Below are 20,878 nucleotides of genomic sequence, written 5' to 3'. Positions count from 1 at the left end.
TCTGTTTGGTGTAGGGAAAGGTCATGTTCAATAGAGGCAAGGCCATGGGCATCAGGGATCTTAGTGTAAAGGGTGGTGGCATCAATAATGACGAGCATGACACCATGTGGTAAAGGAACCGAAACTGTGGAGAGTCGGTGGAGGAAAAGATAGGTATCTTTCATACAGGAGATTCATTGATAAATCATCATCATCTGGATCTAGGGTGAGGACAGCTTATACACATTTCTCCAAAACCTCAACACCTCTTCCCATTCAATTAACCTTGTCCTCCTCAACTCAACAAGCCACCTTCCTCAATGTTAACCTTCACCTCAAAGAGGCTATGTCAGTACCTTCATCTGTATCAAATCTACTAACCACCTGCAATACCTTCACTTTCACAGCTGCCATCCATTCCATACCAAGAAGTCCCTTCTATACAACCTAGCCAACCACGGCAATTGCATATGTAGTGACGAGCAGTCTCTCTCGAAATACACCAAGGGTCTCACTGAGGCCTTCGTGGACCATAATTACACTCCCAACCTTGTACGGAAACAGATCTCCCTGGCTCCCCATCTCCCAATGTCCTAGCGCTGGCCACAGATGAGCATTCCCCTCATGAATCAGTTCCACCGAGGACTGGAGCAACTAAATCATATTCTCCACCAGGGTTTCTGCTACTTCTCACCATGCTCTGAAAAGAGGAATGACCTACCCACTATGCTTCCCACTTCTCCCACTGTGGTATTCCACCACCCACCAAACATTCACAGTGTCCTCATCCATCCCTACACAACTCCCACTCCCAACCCCTTGCCTCATGACTCATATCTCGCAACTACTGTGTTGTGTTGTATGTGGGCATGACAACCAACAAGCAGTTTGTTTGCATGAATGGCCACCAACAAACTAGATCACACAGCTGCTAAGCACACTGCCCGGCACAACATTCTCCATTTTAATGGCTGCTTCACAGACTGTGCCATTTGGATCCTTCCTACCAATACCTGCTTTTCTGAATTGCATGGGTGAGACCTCTCCTTACAGTGTACCCTATGTTCCCTAACCCTCCTGGTCTCAACCTGCATTAGTCTTTGTCATGCACCCACTTATTTCCTTCTCTGTTTACACTACACTACACTACACTACACTACACAGCCCACTATTCCATTAAGCACCCACATTCTCTTTACTTCTCTCTTTTACCACCGCCCCTACCCCCCCCCTCCACCACCACTGCCCCCCTCCATCTAACCTCCCGACAGCACCTAACTGTCCTACTATCTTGTCCCTGTATGCTCCCACAAGCAGCACTTTATTGTCATTGTCCCTCCCCCTCCCCCTCCCTGTCCCAGCCTCCTCCTTACCCCCAACATCCAGAGAGCTTCTCCCATCAAGTGCTGCTGCTCAGAGTCTGGTCTTGATGGCCAGAGACTGTGGTCATGGGTGTGAGAGTTGCGTTTGCGTGTGTGTGTGTGTGTGTGTGTGTGTGTGTGTGTGTGTGTGTGTGTGTGTGTGTGTTCTCTAATTCTGATAAAGGCATTTTTGACTGAAAGTTTACTTGATTGACAGTCCTTTTTGTTGTGCCTGTTTGCAACTCAGCATGTCTACTATATGGTGAGTAGTAATCTACCCTTTTTATAATATTGTCATTATTCCATCCTGGACATTCCATTGTTTAACTTTGTTCAGCAGTGTGACATTTATGCAACCACTTACTGTGCGACATGTTTTATTTAGCATGACATTTACTTTCTTTGTATTGCAGATCTGTTCCAGATTTGTAGGCATATTCGGCTGGAGAGAATTAAAGGCCATTAGCTGTTGTTTCAAGAACATGAAAGTTTGCATCATGTTTGCCGTACACCAATTTTCTCAGGGCATTATTTCTTGCTGCCAATTTTTTGGGTGTATATTCACAATGGTTCTTTAAAGTGTTTAAATAATGTTATGACTTTGGCAATTACATGCTCTCCTGCGGCACCATAATTTTCAGTGACCAGAATCATCAATAATGTCCAATGGCTTATCCAACCTGTGTAGTAAAACAGTTCAAAATAGATGCTGGCAACTGATTCTCGGCCATCAGTAACTTGTTAGCAAGAGGTTTCTACTTTATTACTTCCTGTAAGCATCATCAATTTAAAACTTCAACTAATTGTAGGACCCCAGAGTTGTTTTGCATCACATGCTGCAGCTGTACACATTCTTGATGCTTCTTCATGCTTTCTAGTGTTATCTGCTCACCTTCCATTATGTTGTCTTCTTGGTCCTTTCATATCGTCTTAGCAATTCACCCAGCTGCTTGTTGAGCAACAATCAGGTTTTGAATGGTTTTCATACTGAAAATCCATGTGTCATTGATGTAAGTTTGATTATAAACCTTCCAATGTGTAAACATTGGCAGTTTAGTTTTGAAAACTCTAGTTACAACAAAATATTGCTATCTCCACACCTTTTATCATTTTCTGTTTATTTTTTTTCCCGTCTTTCCAGTGATTAGCTGTCCTAAATACAAAAGTTTTTCAAGTGGTTCTATCACTTCGTTTTTAATTTATATAATATTCTTTTGATGTGCTGACCATATATAATTTTAGCTCTAGTGTATTTTAATTCCAAATTTCCTGTATTGACTACTTCTATTAGGTACCGAAGGATTTCTGACCTAGAGGCACACATGCAACACATATGAAAAGTGTGCAAAAGTGATTGAGTGCAGAAAGACACTATTTACTGCTAAACAAGTTTTAGATCAGATGATATAATTGTTTACAGGTATACATGTAATTGGACTTAAAGTACATTTTCCTGGGTTATATGTACATATTTATATCCTAAAAATGGGCATAGAGGCTGAAAGCTGCTGATTGCGTCAGATGTACACCTTGTGTATAACAAAGGAGAAATGAAACAATGGAAAGTCCACGTTGGAATATCAAAAATGTTATGTAAAGGATAGATTGCTACTCATCGTGAAGATGACACAACTGAGTTGCAGACAGGCACAACATAAAGACTTCCGCACTGAGCTTACAGTCAAACCTTTCATCAGAAAGGGAAAGAAACACACTCACTCATTCACACAAACGAGCACACTTCACATGCACACGATCACTGTCTCCAGCACCTCCAGCCAGAAGGAAACTGTATCACATCGAGCAGAAGCAGCAATCCAAAGTGGGGCATGGTAATGGGAGGGATAGTAGGTTACAGTTGTGGGGAGTCAGTGTTGCCTCATGGAGCATGCACGGCCTAGGTGGTAGGACAAGAATGCTCTGTGCTGTCAGGATGCTCTGGGTTGGGAAGGGGGCAGGGGCAGAAAAGGAGAGGAGCAGAGAAGGAGAGAAGACCAGTCAGTGTGTTGGCACACAGCAGTGCACAATGAGGGTGAGTGGACATTAATTAGGAGGAGGTGATAAGAAAGGGTGCAGAAACTGTTGAGCAGTAGCAAGTCTGCAATTTATTTACCTCTGCTGCTATCAGTTAATTTGCCTCTCAAATAGCAAAATTCATCTATACAATTTTCCCCATTCCCAAGCAAATTATTTCTGTAACACTTCAGGACGTGTCCCATCAATCTATTCCTTCTTTTACATTGAAGCGTCATAAATTCCTTTTCTCCCTGGTATGACTCAGTACATCTTCATTACTTACACATTCAGCCCATATAATCTTCATCAATCTTCTGTAGCACCACATTTTATAAGCTTCTATTTTCTTGCCTGTAATGTTTGTTGTCTGTGTCTCACTTCAATATATTGGTCCACTCAAGACAAATAGTTTCAGACAAGACTTTCTAACGCTTAAATTTATGTTTGACATTAACAAATTTCTTTTCTTCAAAAAAGGTTCTCCTCCAATATCAAGTCTGCATTTTATATCTCCTTTACCTCTGCTGCTGTCAGTTAATTTGCTTCCCAAACAGCAAAATTCATATATTATAAGGGGTGTTTAAAAAGAAATGAGCCAGAGGCGTAATTACAGAAACCAGTATCTATCTGTATGTTAGAAGTATTGACTCTGGCTGTTGAGACACTTGTCCCACCACAGTGGGCAGTAAATGGCCGCCTCATAAAATTCCCAGGGCTTCGACATTAACCAGTTCCACATGTACAGCTGGATTTCATTGTCCGAGGTGACTTGTTTGCCCCTCAGAGCCTTTTTAAGGGGACCAAAAATGGTGTATTCACAGGGAGAGAGGTCCTGACTGTATGGAGGGTGGCCGAGAACCTCCCATTTTAATTTCTGCAGGAGTACTGTGACTGTGTTGACTGTATGACGCTTTGCATTGTCATTGTCATGGAGTAACATGATCCCACAGGTGAGATTGCCTGGACATTTTGATTTGATCGCTTGGCGAAGGGTGGCCAAGGTTTGTGAGTAACGCTGGGCATTCACTGTTGTCTCATGCTGCAGGAAGTGAATCAGAAGGGGGCCATTTTGGTCAAAGAAGAATGTCAGCATAACATTTCCTGCACTCGTGTGGATAGCCTTGGCTTTTTCTCGTGGTAGTAACGACCCTGGATGCTTCCACTGGAGACTTCGTCGTTTTGATTCTGGTTCAAAGTGATGACACCATGAGTCATCTCTGTGGTGTCACCACCAGACACCACACTTGCTAGGTGGTAGCCTTTAAATCGGCCACGGTCCGGTAGTATACGTCGGACCCGCGCGTCGCCACTGTCAGCGATTGCAGACCGAGCGCCGCCACACGGCAGGTCTAGAGAGACTTCCTAGCACTCGCCCCAGTTGTACAGCCGACTTTGCTAGCGATGGTTCACTGACAAATTACGCTCTCATTTGCCGAGACGATAGTTAGCATAGGCTTCAGCTACGTCATTTGCTACGACCTTGCAAGGCGCCATTATCAACTGCTATTTATCTTGTGATGCATGTACAGTCAGACCGATGTTCACCAATTATGGATTAAAGTTAAGTATTCCAGAAGCTACATACTATTTTTGATACTATAAAGACCTTGTCATTTTCCAGACCTCACGCCATCCTGCGTGAGCTTAAACGCGTGCCTTTCGGCTACCTCGTAGTGGCTTGGCTGTCTCGCCAAGTCACAACAATCTCCAGCCACCACTCATGCCAGGAATGCATTCCCTTCCAGAGCATAGTGCAGCAGATGAGCAAGACAGTGGGCCATTTGACATGCTTCCTGGTGTGGTTTTAGACTGTGGGGCCCCCATTGGGCACACAGTTTGCGCATGTGTAATCGTTCCTTCATGGTGGTGTGAACACTTCTGATGCTGAATCTGACCATGGCAGCTATTGCTTTCACTATCATTCGGCGGTCCTGGGTAATGAGTGCATCCACCAGCTGGACGATTTCATTGGTAAACCAGTGTGGTGCTCTAGACCATGCATCATTAGATAACGGCACCCATCCTTCCCTGAAGCACTTGTGCCATGCCTTGATCTTTGCAAGGGACATGCATTGTTTGCCGTACACTTGTGACATTTGACGATGAATGTCCGTTCCTCCTACACCTTCCACTGTCGCAAAACACACAACACCTCTTTGCTCTTCTGTGGATGCCTCCGCATCACTGTTTGCAATTCGACTGGCAGTGCTGGACGACTGATGCATGCTGCTGCTAACTCTGTATAGTCACGTGACGTGCACGTGTGCCATCTAGCGACTGGCTGTGAACTTCCATGCTCTGGTCAGAACCACACATCATTGTACTTGCCATGATATTACCTTCCTGTCACTGGTTTGCACTTTCCAGACTCCAGCTTGTTTCTTTTTGAACATCCCTTATACTTTTAGTGTCATTCCTTAATTTAATTATCTTTGCATCACCTTATTTAAGATGATTGCATTCCATTATGCTGGTATTATTTTTATTAATCATCTTTATAACCTCTTTTTTTCAGTTCTGTCCATTCTATTCACCTCATCTACCAAGTCGTGTGCTCTCTCAAATACGATTACATACCATCGGCAAACTAAGTTTTCTTTTTATTTCTTTTTAATGTCTTTTCCAAATTTCTACCTGGTTTCCATTACTGCTTTCTCCGTGAACAAATTGAACAATATGGATTTTAGGCTACAAATCTGACTCTCTCCCTTCTGAGCTACTGCCTCCCTTTTACGTCCTCTGATCTTCTAACAGCAGCCTGGTTTCTGCATAAGTTTAAATAACCTTTCAACACCTGCATTAAATCACCAACAATTTCAAGATTTCAAATAGTGTATTGTTTCAAATTCACAAATTATAAATGTAGGTTTTCATGTAGGTTTACCTTTCTTCAATCAATAATCTATGATAAGTCATAAGGTTAGTATTGCCTAGTGTGTTCCTACTTCCTTTCCATTTTTCTGTAAATAATTCAATTAAGTATTTTGCGGTCATGACTTACAGCAATAATGCTTCAGTAATACTCACACCTGTCTTCTTTAATACTGGGATATTACATTCTTCTTGAAGGTTACGGGAATTTCGGCTGTATCATGTATCCTGCACAGCAGGTGGAACAGTATTGTCATTGTTGGATCTCCCAAGAGTCTTAAAAATTTTGAAGCAATGTCATCTATCCCATGTGTCTTGTTTGAACTTACGTCTCTCAGTGCCCTGTCAAATTCTTCTCAGAGTATCACATCCTCCATCTCATCTTCATCCACTTCCTTTTCCCATTCTGTGTGTGTGTGTGTGTGTGTGTGTGTGTGTGTGTGTGTGTGTGTGTGCGCGCGCGCGAGTAATTTTTTTTTATCAACCACATTTAATAAACTGAAAAAGCTTAGTTATTCTCTATTGCTAAACAGTCTATTTCATCTCCCCATGAAGGATGTTTAGTTTGGAATGAACAAAGGAAGGGTGTGGATGAATCCGTAAGTGTAAAAACGTGGTGATGTATAAGATATTAGTCTGCCTGCTTAGGAATCAAAACTATTACCAACAAAAAATCAATACAAAGCTTGTGTAGCCTGAATTTCATATGCTGTTGCCTATCATACTGGCAAAATCACCTGACAAAAATGTATTCTACATTTATGTTTTATTCTATTCATAGATGGAATGATAAAAATACTGACAGGTTCCACTCACAGCAAGGGATTACAATTACAGGTATGATCTATAGGATATGTGAATAAATGTGGGTCTATGTCCTTTCTAATGGACAGTGCTTGTATCTTCATTATGATCATTTTTTTGGTGTAACACTTACTGTAATCCACGATTTTTCTCCTCTTCTGTCACTTCCACACTAGCCTCGTATTTTCCAGGGGCAAGAAAGTGGCAAAACTCGCCACTTCCATGGTTTAACTTCAAGGTAATTTTTTCACTTTCACTTCCTTTCTTGGAGATGAGGATATTTCTTGGGCCTCTTTCCGCAACACCAGTTGTTAAGTGGTGAGGTGTTATACTACCACAAACCTTGAAAGCAGAAGGATATAAATCTGCCAGCTGTGGTGTATTAGGCGTTATCTTGACAGGTGTATCCCGGAATTGCATATCACCTGTAAAATAAAATAAATAATGGGTAAAACTCTTATAGATGCTTGATTATTAAGGGCTAGTGAGACAAGCCCAATCCAGACCATCATACTTGACAAACAATTAAAAGTGTAACTAGTTTATATCACAACGAAAAAATGCAGATACAAATTGCATCTCTTTGGCTATATACCTTTGCAAATCTGCCTTAACTCTTAGACTTTCAGAGTCATCATCATTTTCTTCTAACGTTTCCAGCCCCTGGCTGGGTCTCTTGCGAACATAAGTTCTCGAACTTTTCCTGTTGTCAGACTTTGGAATAATATACCAAAACATCAGTCTTGCTTGTCAATGAGTTATTGCCTCTACTATTTGATGAGCTGTTGCTTTTACAACAAAATAACTTTACTACTGTCAGTGTTTTCCCATTTTCTATCGACCACATTTAATGAAAGTGGCAAAACTCACTACTTCCACGATTTATTTTCAAGACAACTGCACCACCTTCACTTTTTGTCTAGGAGACGTGGATATTTCTTGGGCCTCTTTCCACACACCAGGGGGAATGGCGTATTGTTTAGACCAGTAGACTGAAACAGGGGAGAGGGGGGGATTGATTTGTGGACAAGGAAGTGAAGAAATTCTCCATTACTACTCAAGTTTCTTTATTTAATTCTGTTGAATGCTGTTGATCTGATCGTGACCTTAACAATATCCTCTACGGAGTACAGTCTGCAGCCTGTTTCTGTTTGCATTTTGCTTGAAAGCACCAAAATTCAGACTAAGATTGATTGGTTGGTTGGTGGGGAGGAGACCAAACAGCGAGGTCATTGGTCCCATCAGATTAGGAAAGGATGGGGAAGGAAGTCGGCTGTGACCTTTCAAAGGAACCATCCTGGCATTTGCCTGAAGCGATTTAGGGAAATCACAGGAAACCTAAATCAGGATGGCCCAACGTGGGTTTGAGCTGTCACCCTCCTGAACATGAGTCGAGTGTACTAACCACTATGCCACCTCGCTCAGTCAATCAGATTAATTATGAATAATTATTGGAAGATTCCAGTATGATAGTGGGCTTTCATGGAAAACAATGAAGGCCCTTGATGGTGGGTCTACATATTAATGTGCATAAGCTAATTTACAATAAGTTTCTTCAGATTCAGCACAACCTAGAAGATGAATCACTTATGATATTGACTACGAGATAGTCTAAAGTTTACATGAGAAGATGTAGGTATGCCCAGCAGGCAAAGAAAGACATTTCTGGTGCTTCCAGTGCGATCTTGTACTGCATTGCTCATGCATGAAAACTGTTTTTTCTCTATTGTCTACTCTTCATTCAATCACTATAAAATTCTGTACCTTTGTGTGTGAGATCAATTTTGGGGAAAAAAAAAATGAAATAAAAAATCTTTAGCCAATTCCTCTGATCACTTCATATGGAAAAATTGCATCTTGTAAAAAAAAATGATGTATTGGGGACATAATAACTATGGATTATATTTTTTTCAGGAAGATATTCCTGCACATAGTTCCTTACAAAAATGAATGTCATATATGACAGTGGTAAAGTCACAATATGATTTCCCTTACTGTGAGGTGATCATCTGAAGTAACATTATGTTCATCCAATTTTTATTAGATCCCGGAGATGACAAATGCAGAGAAACATCAGTGCATTAAGTTTGACAACTTAGAACATACCTTAGCACATAATTTAAAAGAATTCAGTGACTGTATTAAAAAGACAGTTCACTTGAAGAAAAAAAAAAAAAAAACTGTAAAATTACAAAGAGACAAAATAGCTGGCCACTGCTTTCCTTCTGCATACAAAATTTCAAGTATTGCCAATAATTCATTTAAAAGTAGGAATACCATTACCTAGCTTTCACGATTGGTAGTTCCTTCTTCAGAGAGGAAGTCTGTGCTACTGCAATAGGTGACTATTAGGCAAGCAACACTGAATTGGCAGGTTGTACCCAGAAGCAGTATCTTCTTAAGGGGAGGTTTACTATATTTTGGTTAAAAAAAATCAATTTTTTTAAAAATTTCATTGTTGGACCTGTAAAAGTGTTTAGAATCCACCCCTGAAGCACACGTGTGGCAAGTGCGACTAAAATGCCACGAAAACCCGGGAGAGACCGTCAATCGATTGAGAGGCCAAGGAAATTCAAAGGGAACCAGCACACGGCTGAACACGAGACTACGTTCGCGAGCACATCCGCGAAAAAGCTGAAATTCACCGACTACAATGACATTGAGATTGATCCTGGATTTTCCTACACGATGCTGGACTTTTTGGCATCCTTCGGCTTTTTATCGACTTCCATGTGGAAGGCAGGTAGTAACTGATCGTTTACTACCTGCCTTCTGCATGGAACATGCCTATCTCACCACTGACTACTAGTGTTAGACACATACGGTGGCTGTCAACAAGTATGGGCCTGAAGATGATGATGTAACAACATCGAAACTAGTCGCCAATAAAACCAACACCTTAATACAGCTGGAGGAATTTTGTCATTTTTTAACAAAGGTCTTTCTGGTCTTAACTCATGAGCTGTGGGACAAACTTGGCAGCAACATGATGCATTCAAAGATGCTGTGTCAGGATTTCATGACATGATTTAACTGATATGGAACATTCTTCTGCAATATCTTGGACAGTCAGGTTTTCTTGAGTTTCACATAAAATTTAATGCAGACGCATTGTTCCTCTAGCTCTGCCAGCTCAAAATTTGCAAACTGTGTGAACAATAACTAACATTCATACAACAATGAAACTTCCAGCAGTTACATTAACCACACGAGTGTGCTAGGATGTCAACCGCATTTTGCTTCAAAACACCATTGGCATGAAATTACAAATGTTTCGAAACTTTTTGAACAGACCTCGTAATCCAGTGGAATACAATAATGTTACTATGACTGTCACCCGATAACTGAAACAAGACAGTACAAATAAAGAAGACCATCCCCAGAACCCAACAGTTTTGACATCCGGAAAAGGGCCACTACAAGGATGGTCAACTTTTTGGTTCTATTGTTGTTTTAGCGTTCATAATGACGCTGCCTGACACCAAAGAGGATTTTATTCAAGCTGACACTAGCTGTGGAAGGCTACACACTCATATAAAACAGTCATTGATTATAAGAAACCAGACCTGCAGAATTTTGCTTTACAGCTTGAGTAATATAAATACTCACATCATTCACTGAGACGCTGCCTGACACCAAAGAGGATTTTATTCAAGCTGACACTAGCTGTGGAAGGCTACACACTCATATAAAACAGTCATTGATTATAAGAAACCAGACCTGCAGAATTTTGCTTTGCAGCTTGAGTAATATAAATACTCACATCATTCACTGAGATTTGTTCACATTCGGATTTTATTGGCAAACTGTACTAAAAGAAAAAGGAAAAAGAAACAAGAAAATGAACTCTCAAAACTAATTACAGATGTGCAAAAACATTACTGGTGGTTCTAGATTAACAGGAAAATAATTACACTTCACACTGTGTCAACCTGTCAAGATGTACATCCCTACAGAAAGTAGAGTAAGTGAATAAGTGATTTTACTCTTAATTTGGACAAAAGCTACATTATACTTTGGGCCCTTTTCATATTTTCTGGTCTTGATCCAACAGCTTTAGTTCCTTGAAGTATGAATGCTAAAAAAATGACAGTTCTCTTTTACCCATACTTTGGCAGCACTTTGGAACTGACAATTTAGATGTCCAATATGAAAGTTCTGTTGTTCATAAAGTAAAGTCCATAATCAGGTGGCTCAATGAAATACATATGAATAAAACTAAATGGGTATGCTCCAGTCCTCATTCCATCCCCACTGAGATTACTGTGGACATGTTACAATGCCGTCTGACAACCAGACCCACTTCTTCGTAATAAGTGCTCATGGTCAGTCACATAAAACCAATTTGAAATGCACTATAACAACTAGATTTTAACTGTGGAGCTATCTGTAAACTCACTTGCAACAACCTGGAGTTTGTATGTTCCTGCCTGCATGTTTTCTAAGTGATATGACCCATCCGATTTCGTAACACTTCTGATGGACCCATCCAAAAGTATAGTAGCTCCCTCTATGCCTTTACCATCTGGTCCAAGCAAAAGCTTTCCACTTACACTGAAACCTTTAACCTGCAAAAAATAGAAAAAGGTTTTTATGAAACTATACATTGCACATGCTTGTGGACACACACACGCACACACACACACACACACACACACACACACACACACACACACAGAGAGAGAGAGAGAGAGAGAGAGAGAGAGAGAGAGAGAGAGAGAAAGGTGCAGGGTGCAGTGTAAATAAACCTCCCTCCAACGCTTCTGGTTCTTGTCTTGCTCATTTATCTTTGAACAACTAACACCTTGAATTTAGAGGCCTTAAGAATCTTTTTCTCTCAGTTGTCATGTGAGCATCCTTCTCTTGGTCTCCTTTCTGCAACATTTTGATGGAAGCCTGCCAGAGGGGTCATGAGGGGAGCAAGCCTCTTTACATATCTGTACCACTTCAATCGTTTCAGTTCAAAAGTCTCCAGCAGGCTTCTTCCTAATCCTAACAAAATTAGATTTCCTTGTTCCATAAAATATCTATTTTTGTTTTCTTTAGACAAATACAGAGGAACTTCTTATTTGATGCCTGAAGATAGTTCTTACATGTTTTAGCAAATACTGCTACTTCTAGTCCAAATGTTAGCATGGCTTTGAAATATGTTCTGTAAAGGAAATTCCTAGAAGTTTGTTGAAATATTCAGAGTACCTAACATACCGTATGGTAGATCTTAGAAATTTTTTGTATTCTGTTTCCAATTTATTGATATACAGTGCAGCTAAAAAGTACTACAAGTTGTCCACTATACGAGGGCAGTTCAATAAGTAATGCAACACATATTTTTTCTCGGCCAATTTTGGTTGAAAAAACCGGAAATTTCTTGTAGAATATTTTCAAACATTCCCACTTCGTCTCGTATAGTTTCATTGACTTCCGACAGGTGGCAGCGCTGTACGGAGCTGTTAAAATGGCGTCTGTAACGGATGTGCGTTGCAAACAATGGGCAGTGATCGAGTTTCTTTTGGCGGAAAACCAGGGCATCTCAGATATTCATAGGCGCTTGCAGAATGTCTACGGTGATCTGGCAGTGGACAAAAGCACGGTGAGTCGTTGGGCAAAGTGTGTGTCATCATCGCCGCAAGGTCAAGCAAGACTGTCTGATCTCCCGCGTGCGGGCCGGCCGTGCACAGCTGTGACTCCTGCAATGGCTGAGCGTGCGAACACACTCGTTCGAGATGATTGACAGATCACCATCAAACAACTCGGTGCTCAACTTGACATCTCTGTTGGTAGTGCTGTCACAATTGTTCACCAGTTGGGAAATTCAAAGGTTTGTTCCCACTGGGTCCCTCGTTGTCTAACCGAACACCATAAAGAGCAAAGGAGAACCATCTGTGCGGAATTGCTTGCTGGTCATGTGGCTGAGGGTGACAATTTCTTGTCAAAGATTGTTACAGGTGATGAAACATGGGTTCATCATTTCGAACCTGAAACAAAACGGCAATCAATGGAGTGGCGCCACACCCACTCCCCTACCAAGAAAAAGTTTAAAGCCATACCCTCAGCCGGTAAAGTCATGGTTACAGTCTTGTGGGACGCTGAAGGGGTTATTCTGTTTGATGTCCTTCCCCATGGTCAAACGATCAACTCTGAAGTGTATTGTGCTACTCTTCAGAAATTGAAGAAATGACTTCAGCGTGTTCATAGGCACAAAAATCTGAACGAACTTCTCCTTCTTCATGACAACGCTAGACCTCACACAAGTCTTCACACCCGAGAGGAGCTCACAAAACTTCAGTGGACTGTTCTTCCTCATGCACCCTACAGCCCCGATCTCGCACCGTCAGATTTCCATATGTTTGGCTCAATGAAGGACGCAATCCGTGGGAGGCACTACGCGGATGATGAAGAAGTTATTGATGCAGTACGACGTTGGCTCCGACATCGACCAGTGGAATGGTACCATGCAGGCATACAGGCCCACATTTCAAGGTGGCGTAAGGCCGTAGCATTGAATGGAGATTATGTTGAAAAATAGTGTTGTGTAGCTAAAAGATTGGGGAATAACCTGGTGTATTTCAATGCTGAATAAAACAACCCCTGTTTCAGAAAAAAAATGTGTTGCATTACTTATTGAACTGCCCTCGTATATATTTCCTCATCTTCAATTTTTAGATGGACTCCTGGAGATTTCCTCCTGAACAGCAAACTTAATGTAGTATTTTTTCCTGATTTAGTATACATTTTCATGAATTCTTCCAGAGAAAAATCTAGTTTGGTTTGACCTCAACTTCTATCTTGCTACAAACCAATACACTATCAGCAAAAACTAAGGCTAGTTGCTGAGTCTTTTTTCTCTTCTCCTTCTTCTTCTTCTTCTTCTTCTTTCCCCCACTTCTTAAATTTTGAAAGACTCCCCCCGCCATGAACCATGGACCTTGCCGTTGGTGAGGAGACTTGCATGCCCCAGCAATACAGATAGCTGTATTATAGGTGCAACCACAACAGAAGGGTATCTGTTGAGAGGCCAGAGAAACATATGGTTCCTGAAGAGAGGCAGCAGCCTTTTCAGTAGTTGCAGGGGCAATAGTCTTTATAATTGACTGATCTGGCCTTGTAACATTAACCAAAACAGCCTTGCTGTGCTGTTACTGCTAACAGCTAAAAGCAAGGGAAAACTACAGCCATAATTTTTCCCGAGGGCATGCAGTTTTACTGTATGGTTAAATGATGATGGCACCCTCTTGGGTAAAATATTCTTCAGGTAAAATATTCCCCCATTCGGATCTCTGGGCGGAGAAAGAAAACTGGCGTTCTACAGATCGGAGCGTGGAATGTCAGATCTTTTAATCAGACAGGTAGGTTAGAAAATTTAAAAAGGGAAAGGAATACATTAAAGATAGATATAATCAGAAGTAGTGAAGTTCAGTGGCATGAGAAACAAGACTTCTGGTCAAGTGAATAAAGGGTTATTATAAATACAAAATCAAATAGGGGTGATGCAGGAGTAGGAGTGCGGATAAGCTACTATGAACAGCATACTGACCGCATTATTGTAGCCAAGACAGACACGAAGTCCACGCCTACCACAGTAGTACAAGTTTATATGCCAACTACCTCTGCAGATGATGAAGAGATTGAAGAATGATGCAATAAAAGAAATTGTTCAGATAGTTAAGGGAGAGACAAATTTAATAGTCATGGGGGACTGGAATTCGATAGTAGGGAAAGGAAGAGAAGGAAAAGTAGTAGATGAATATGGATTGGGGGTAAGGAATGAAAGAGGAAACCACCTCATAGGATTTTGCACAGAGCATAACTTAATCATAGCTAAAACTTGGTTTAAGAATCATGAAAGAAGGCTGTATACGTAGAAGAGGCCTAGAGACACTAGAAGATTTCAGATAGATAAAATAATGGTAAGACAGAGATTTAGGAAGCAGGTTATAAATTGTAAGACATTTCCAGGGGCAGATGTGGACTCTGACCACAATTTATTGGTTATGAACAGTAGATTAACAGAAGAAACTGCTGGATAAACTGGAGGAACCAGAGGTTGTAGAGAGTTTCAGAGACAGCATTAGGTAACAGTTGACAAGATCAGGAGAAAAAAATACAGTAGAAGAAGAATCAGTAGCTTTGAGAGAGGAAATAGTGAAGGCAGCAGAGGATCAAGTACATAAAAAGACAATGGCTAGTACAAATCCTTGGGTAACAGAAGAGAGATTGAATTTAATTGATGAAAGAAGAAAATATAAAAATGCAGTGAATGAAACAGGTGAAAAGGAAGACACTCATCTCAGAAATAGATATTACCTGCAGGAAAATTAAAAAGACTATTGGAGAAAAGAGAACCACCTATATGAATATCACGAGCTCAGATGGAAAACCAGTCCTAAGCAAAGAAGGGAAAGCAGAAAGGTGAAAGGAGTATATAGAGGGTCTGTACAAGAGCGATGTACTTGAGGACAATATTATGGAAATAGGAAAGGACATACATGAAGATGAAATGGGAGATACGATATTGCATGAAGAATTTGAGAGAGCACTGAAAGACCTAAGTCAAGAAAAGGCCCTGGGAGTAGACAACATTCCTTAAGAACTACTGATAGCCTCAGGAGAGCCAGCTATGACAAAACTCTACCACCTGCTGAACAAGATGTACGAGACAGGCAAAGCACCCTCAGACAATAAGAATATAATAATTCCAATCCCAAAGAAACCACATGTTGACATATGTAAAAATTATTGAACTATCACTTTAATAAGTCATGGCTGCAAAATAGTAACATAAATTCTTTACAGACGAATGGAAAAACTGGTAGAAGCTGATCCCAGGGAAGATCAGTTTGGATTTCGAAGAAATGTTGGAACACATGAGACAATACTGACCCTGTGACTTATCTTAAAAGATAGATTAAGGAAAGGTAAACCTACAATTCTAGCATTTGTAGACTTAAAGAAAGCTTATGAAAATGTTAACTGGAATACTCTCTTTCAAATTCTGAAGGTGGCTGGGAGTCAAATACAGGGAGCGAAAGGCTATTTACAATTTCTACAGAAACCAGATAGCAGTTATAAGAGTCGAGGGGCATGAAAGGGAAGCAGTGGTTGAGAAGAGAGTAAGACAGGGCTGTAGCCTATCTCCGATGTTATTCAATCTGGATACTGAGCAAGCATTTGGAGTAGGAATTAAAATCCATGGAGAGAGAGAGAGAGAGAGAGAGAGAGAGAGAGAGAGAGAGAGAGAGAGAGAGAGACCTTTGAGGTTTGCCGATGGCATTGTAATTCTATCAGAGGCAGTAAAGGACCTGGAAGAGCAGTTGAGCGGAATGGACAGTGTCTCGAGAGGTGGATATAAGATGAACATCAACAAAAGCAAAATGAGAATAATGGAATATAGCCGAATTAAATCAAGTGATGCTGAGAGAATTAGATAAGGAAATGAGACACTTAAAGTAGTAGATGAGTTTTTCTATTTGGGGAGCAAAATAACTGATGATCGTCGAAGTAGAGAGAGGATATAAAATGTAGGCTTACAATGGCAAGGAAAGCTTTTCTGAAGAAGAGAAATTTGCTAACAATGAGTATAGATTTAAGTGTCAGAAAGTCTTTTCTGAAAGTATTTGTATGGAGTGTAGCCATGTATGGAAGCGAAACATGGACGATAAATAGTTTAGACAGGAATAGAATAGAAGCTTTCGAAATGTGCTACAAAAGAATGATGAAGATTAGATGGGTAGATCACATAACTAATGGGGAGGTACTGAATAGAATTGGGGAGAAGATAAATTTGTGGTACAACTTGACTAGAAGAAGGGATCAGTTGGTAGGACACATTCTGGGGCATCAAAGGATCACCAATTTAGTATTGGAGGTAAGCACGGAGGGTAAAAATCGTAGAGGGAGACCAAGAGATGAAGACACTAAGCAGATTCAGAAGAATGTAAGTTGCAGTAGTTATCTTGAGATGAAGAGGCTTGCACAGGATAGGGTAGCATGGAGAGCTGCATCAAACCAGTCTCTGGACTGAAGACCACAACAACAATAACAACAACAAATTATGAAACGAAGAAGAAGTAGTGGTGAACAAATTTCTTGTTGGACTCCATTGTGTTTCAAAACAACCTCACCCAATATTTTCAACATGTACACAGCTCTAGGTGTTATGAGGAACTTTCTTGTGCCTCAGATACTCACTCACATGCCTGCCTGGTACATGGTCACAGAAAAAAAGAGAGGTGAATACTCACTACTCAAGATCTAAAATACATTCCTACTATTCCAGTGTAAATTCAAATGACTTTTTTTATTGTGTCCTGATTCATACATTTTTAGGCCCTAGGTTAAAGAGTTACAACACTGTGATGCTTCTTTTTGTCACTCATTTCCTGCTTCCAGTCATGAGTGAGTACTGCATTTTCTTTCAAAATTTGTTAAAAATTCTGTACAGCTTTTGATGTCTGATCTCTGTAAGTACTTTGTCCATTTCTAGATTGACTTCATCTGATCTATCAGACTTCTTGTTTTATGCTGTAGGTACTGTCTCCTCCACTTCCAATCAAGTGAAATTATCTGCCATTACACTATCAGAATTGTGAAGTTCATCAGCAACAGAAGAGTAATCTCCAAAACAATTTATGAAAGTATGAAAATATCTTTGTAACTCCTGAAATATTTGGGTCATGTCACTTGTCGTCTCATCACTAGAGATTTGCATAACAGTTTGTTAACCCATGTATGATAGTAGAGCTAAAAAATACAGTATCAAATCAAGGAACAACTAAAATATGTTTCACTACATCAGCAGATTTGAGTTTTATACAAAGGGTACTCACTTTTAAATTTATCTACCCTTTTTTCGATTTGGCAGCACTAATCCAAGAGGGAAATAAGCAAAAACGGAGTCAATGTGTAGATGCACTTTTCCAGAAGCTTGTTTTGCCATGTTGTGCACTCTGAAATATGTATCTTTCATTGTGTTGACTTGAAGGAAAAGGTGCAACCATTTTTTTCCCCACTCAGTGCCGTCTTGTGTAATTATGTTTTGGGGCAATGCAACTAAGGTACATAAAGTACACATTAATGAAATTGGATAGGTAAAAAAATCTGCTCACCAAGTGACAGTAGGAGAATACATAAATAATAAAAGGTTTTACATAAGCCAGCTTTCAGAGCCAGTGGCTCCTGCTTCCAGCAGAAGGGTTGAAGGGACAGAACAGGAGTGAAGGAAAAGGACTGGAGAGGTTTAGGAAAAGAGGTGGAGTTCAGAGAAGTTACCTAGAACTCCAGGTTGGGGGAGACTTAATGGGCAGGATGGAAAGGAAGGACTCATTGCAGGGGCTGCACTGGAGAAGATCTGAAAACCTGAGAGCTTAAAGGTGGAAAACAGGGTAATATGCAAGACAGAGATTAGTGCTAAAATATCATGCACAAGTTAATAAGAGTGAAAAGCTAAGTGAATTGTATGTAACAGAGGTGGGATGGGGACAGCGAAAGATGCAGAAAACTAAAATGGAGTGAAGAATGGAGTACTTACTGAGAAGAAGTGTTGAGACAGAAGAAATTAATGTAAATTATGGCCAGGCAGGTGGTGAGAACCAATGGCATGTTGTAGTGCTAGTTTCCACCTGCAGAGTTTTGAGAAACTGGTGTCTGGGGTAAGAATCCATACGGCTTTTGTGGTGAAACAGGCACCGAGGTCATGACCGTCATATTGTAGAGCACGCTCTGCAACAGGATGTTGCGTGTTGCCAGCATACACCCTCTGCCTATGCCCATTCATCCTAGTTGATAACTTGGCGGTAGTCATGCTGATGTAAAAGGCTGAACAGTGCTTACATAACAGCTGGTATGTGACAAACATCATTTCATAGGTGGCTCTCCCTTTGATAGTATATGTTTTGGCAGTTACAAGGCTGGTATAGGTGGTGGTAGGAGGGTGCATAGGGCAAGACTTACAGCGGATATGGTCACAGGGTAGGAGCCATAGAGTAGGCAGATTGTTGCAGAAGGAGCGTATGGTCCAACAAGGATATTGCGGATACTGGATGGGGTGACGAAAAGCTGTTCTGGGAGTGCTGGGTAAAATCTCAGACAGAATGAATCTCATATCAGGTTATGATATTTGGAAGCCATGGTCCTGTCGAAGTAGCTAATTAATACATTTAATACCAGGATAATAGTGAGTGACAAGTGATGTGCTCCGAAGTTGTTTCCTGGAGGGATCAGCAGTACCAGGATTGGATGTGATGGCCTGGGAAATCTGCTTCTAAACTAGATTTGTGGGGTAACTATAGCCAGTGAAGGCTAAGGTGAGAAGGGTGGTATATTGCTGTAAAGACTCTGTATCCGAACAAACATGTTTTGTCTCGAATGTCAAACCTAAATGGGAGGTAATGTCTGAGATGGAAAGGATGGTACCTGTCAAAATGTACTTACTGTTGTCTGTTAGTAGGTTTAATGCGAACAGAAATGTGTAGCTGGCCTTCGGAGAGGATGAGATCAACATCAAAGAAAGTGGCAAGGGATTCAAAACAGGACCATGCGAAATTTAAATGGGAGAATGTATTTAGAGATTCCAGAAATTCTAATAGGTCAACCTCACAATGAGTCCATAAGGCAATGATGTCCTAAATGTATTTAAACCAAACCGGGCTGTGAAGGCTTATGGATATCAGAAATGCCCCCTCAAAGCGACCCATGAAAAGATTGGCATAGGAAAGAGCCACCCTGGTCCCCACGGCCACACCTCTGATCTGTCTGCCCCTCAAAGTTGAAGCACTTGTTGTTAAGTATGAAGTTGATTAACATGAGCAGGAAGGATGTCACAGGTGTGAGATCAGGTGGGCACTGACTGTGGAAATGTTCAGCAGCAGACAGACCATGAACATGGGCGATGTCGGAACAGAGGGAGGTAGCATCAATGGTGACAAGCAAGGTGTATGGTGGGAGTGAGACAGGCACATATTTCAGACGATCTAGGAAATGGTTGGTGTCTTTAATATAGAAGGGAAATCTTTGTACTATGGGTTGCAGGTGTTGATCATGCCCTGTAATGAGATCCATTCTGTCTGAGATTTTATCCACCACAGCTAGCATAGTTTTTTGTTGCCCTCCCAAACTCTGTCATATTCTTGTCAGACCCTATGCTCCTTCTGTAACATCTTCCTACATTACGCCTCCTACCCCTGTGATCATCCCCGTTGTACGACTTGCCCTATGCATCCTCCGAACACCAACTATACCAGCCTTGTAACTAGCAAAACATATACTATCAAAGGGAGAGCCATCTGTAAAATGGCACATGTCATATACCAGCTGTTATGTAAACACTGTTCAGCCATTTACATCAGCATGAGCACCACTAGGTTATCAGCTAGGATGAATGGGCATAAGCAGAGGGTGTACCTCGATAACACACAATATCATGTTGCAGAGCATGCTAGTCATGACCTCAAGTGCCTGTTTCAGCACGGGTGCCATCTGGGTTCTTCCCCCAGACACAGATTTCTCAGAACTCTGCAGGCGGGAGCTAGCACTACAAAATGCCGTTGGTTCTCACCACCCACCTGGCATTAATTAACATTAATTTCTTTGTCTCAGCATTTCTACACAGTAAGCATTATTTTCTTCATTCTGTTTTAGTTTTCTACATCTTTGACTTTCTGACCTGTCCAACTTTCCTGCCATCCCCGTCCCACCTCTGTTCCACACAATGCACCTATCTTTTCAGTCTTATTAACTCATGCACAATGTTTTAGCAGTAAATTCTGTCTTTAATATTACCATGTCTTCCACCTTTAAGCTCTTGGGTTTTCCTATCTCATCTGGTGCAATCCTCAACAATCAATCTTTCC

The 20,878-nt window shown here is 41.0% G+C and overlaps 1 protein-coding gene across 2 annotated transcripts in view; it reads right to left on the bottom strand.

Moving 5' to 3' along the window:
* LOC124602995 (nodal modulator 3) overlaps positions 1-20,878 on the bottom strand; it is a 154,289-nt gene that overhangs the window by 71,648 nt on the left and 61,763 nt on the right. For both annotated transcript variants that reach the window (XM_047136362.1, XM_047136363.1), the window contains 2 exons: positions 11,431-11,599; positions 7,165-7,456 (listed from right to left, as the gene is read on the bottom strand). In XM_047136362.1, the coding sequence (XP_046992318.1) occupies positions 7,165-7,456; positions 11,431-11,599 (461 nt within the window). The remainder of the gene's footprint in view (positions 1-7,164; positions 7,457-11,430; positions 11,600-20,878) is intronic.

This window comes from Schistocerca americana, chromosome 1, assembly GCF_021461395.2.
Source record: "Schistocerca americana isolate TAMUIC-IGC-003095 chromosome 1, iqSchAmer2.1, whole genome shotgun sequence".
In the NCBI taxonomy this organism is placed as follows: domain Eukaryota; kingdom Metazoa; phylum Arthropoda; class Insecta; order Orthoptera; family Acrididae; genus Schistocerca; species Schistocerca americana.
The sequence above is the reverse complement of the archived record's forward strand: the minus strand, read 5'-3'. Positions and strand labels throughout refer to the sequence as shown.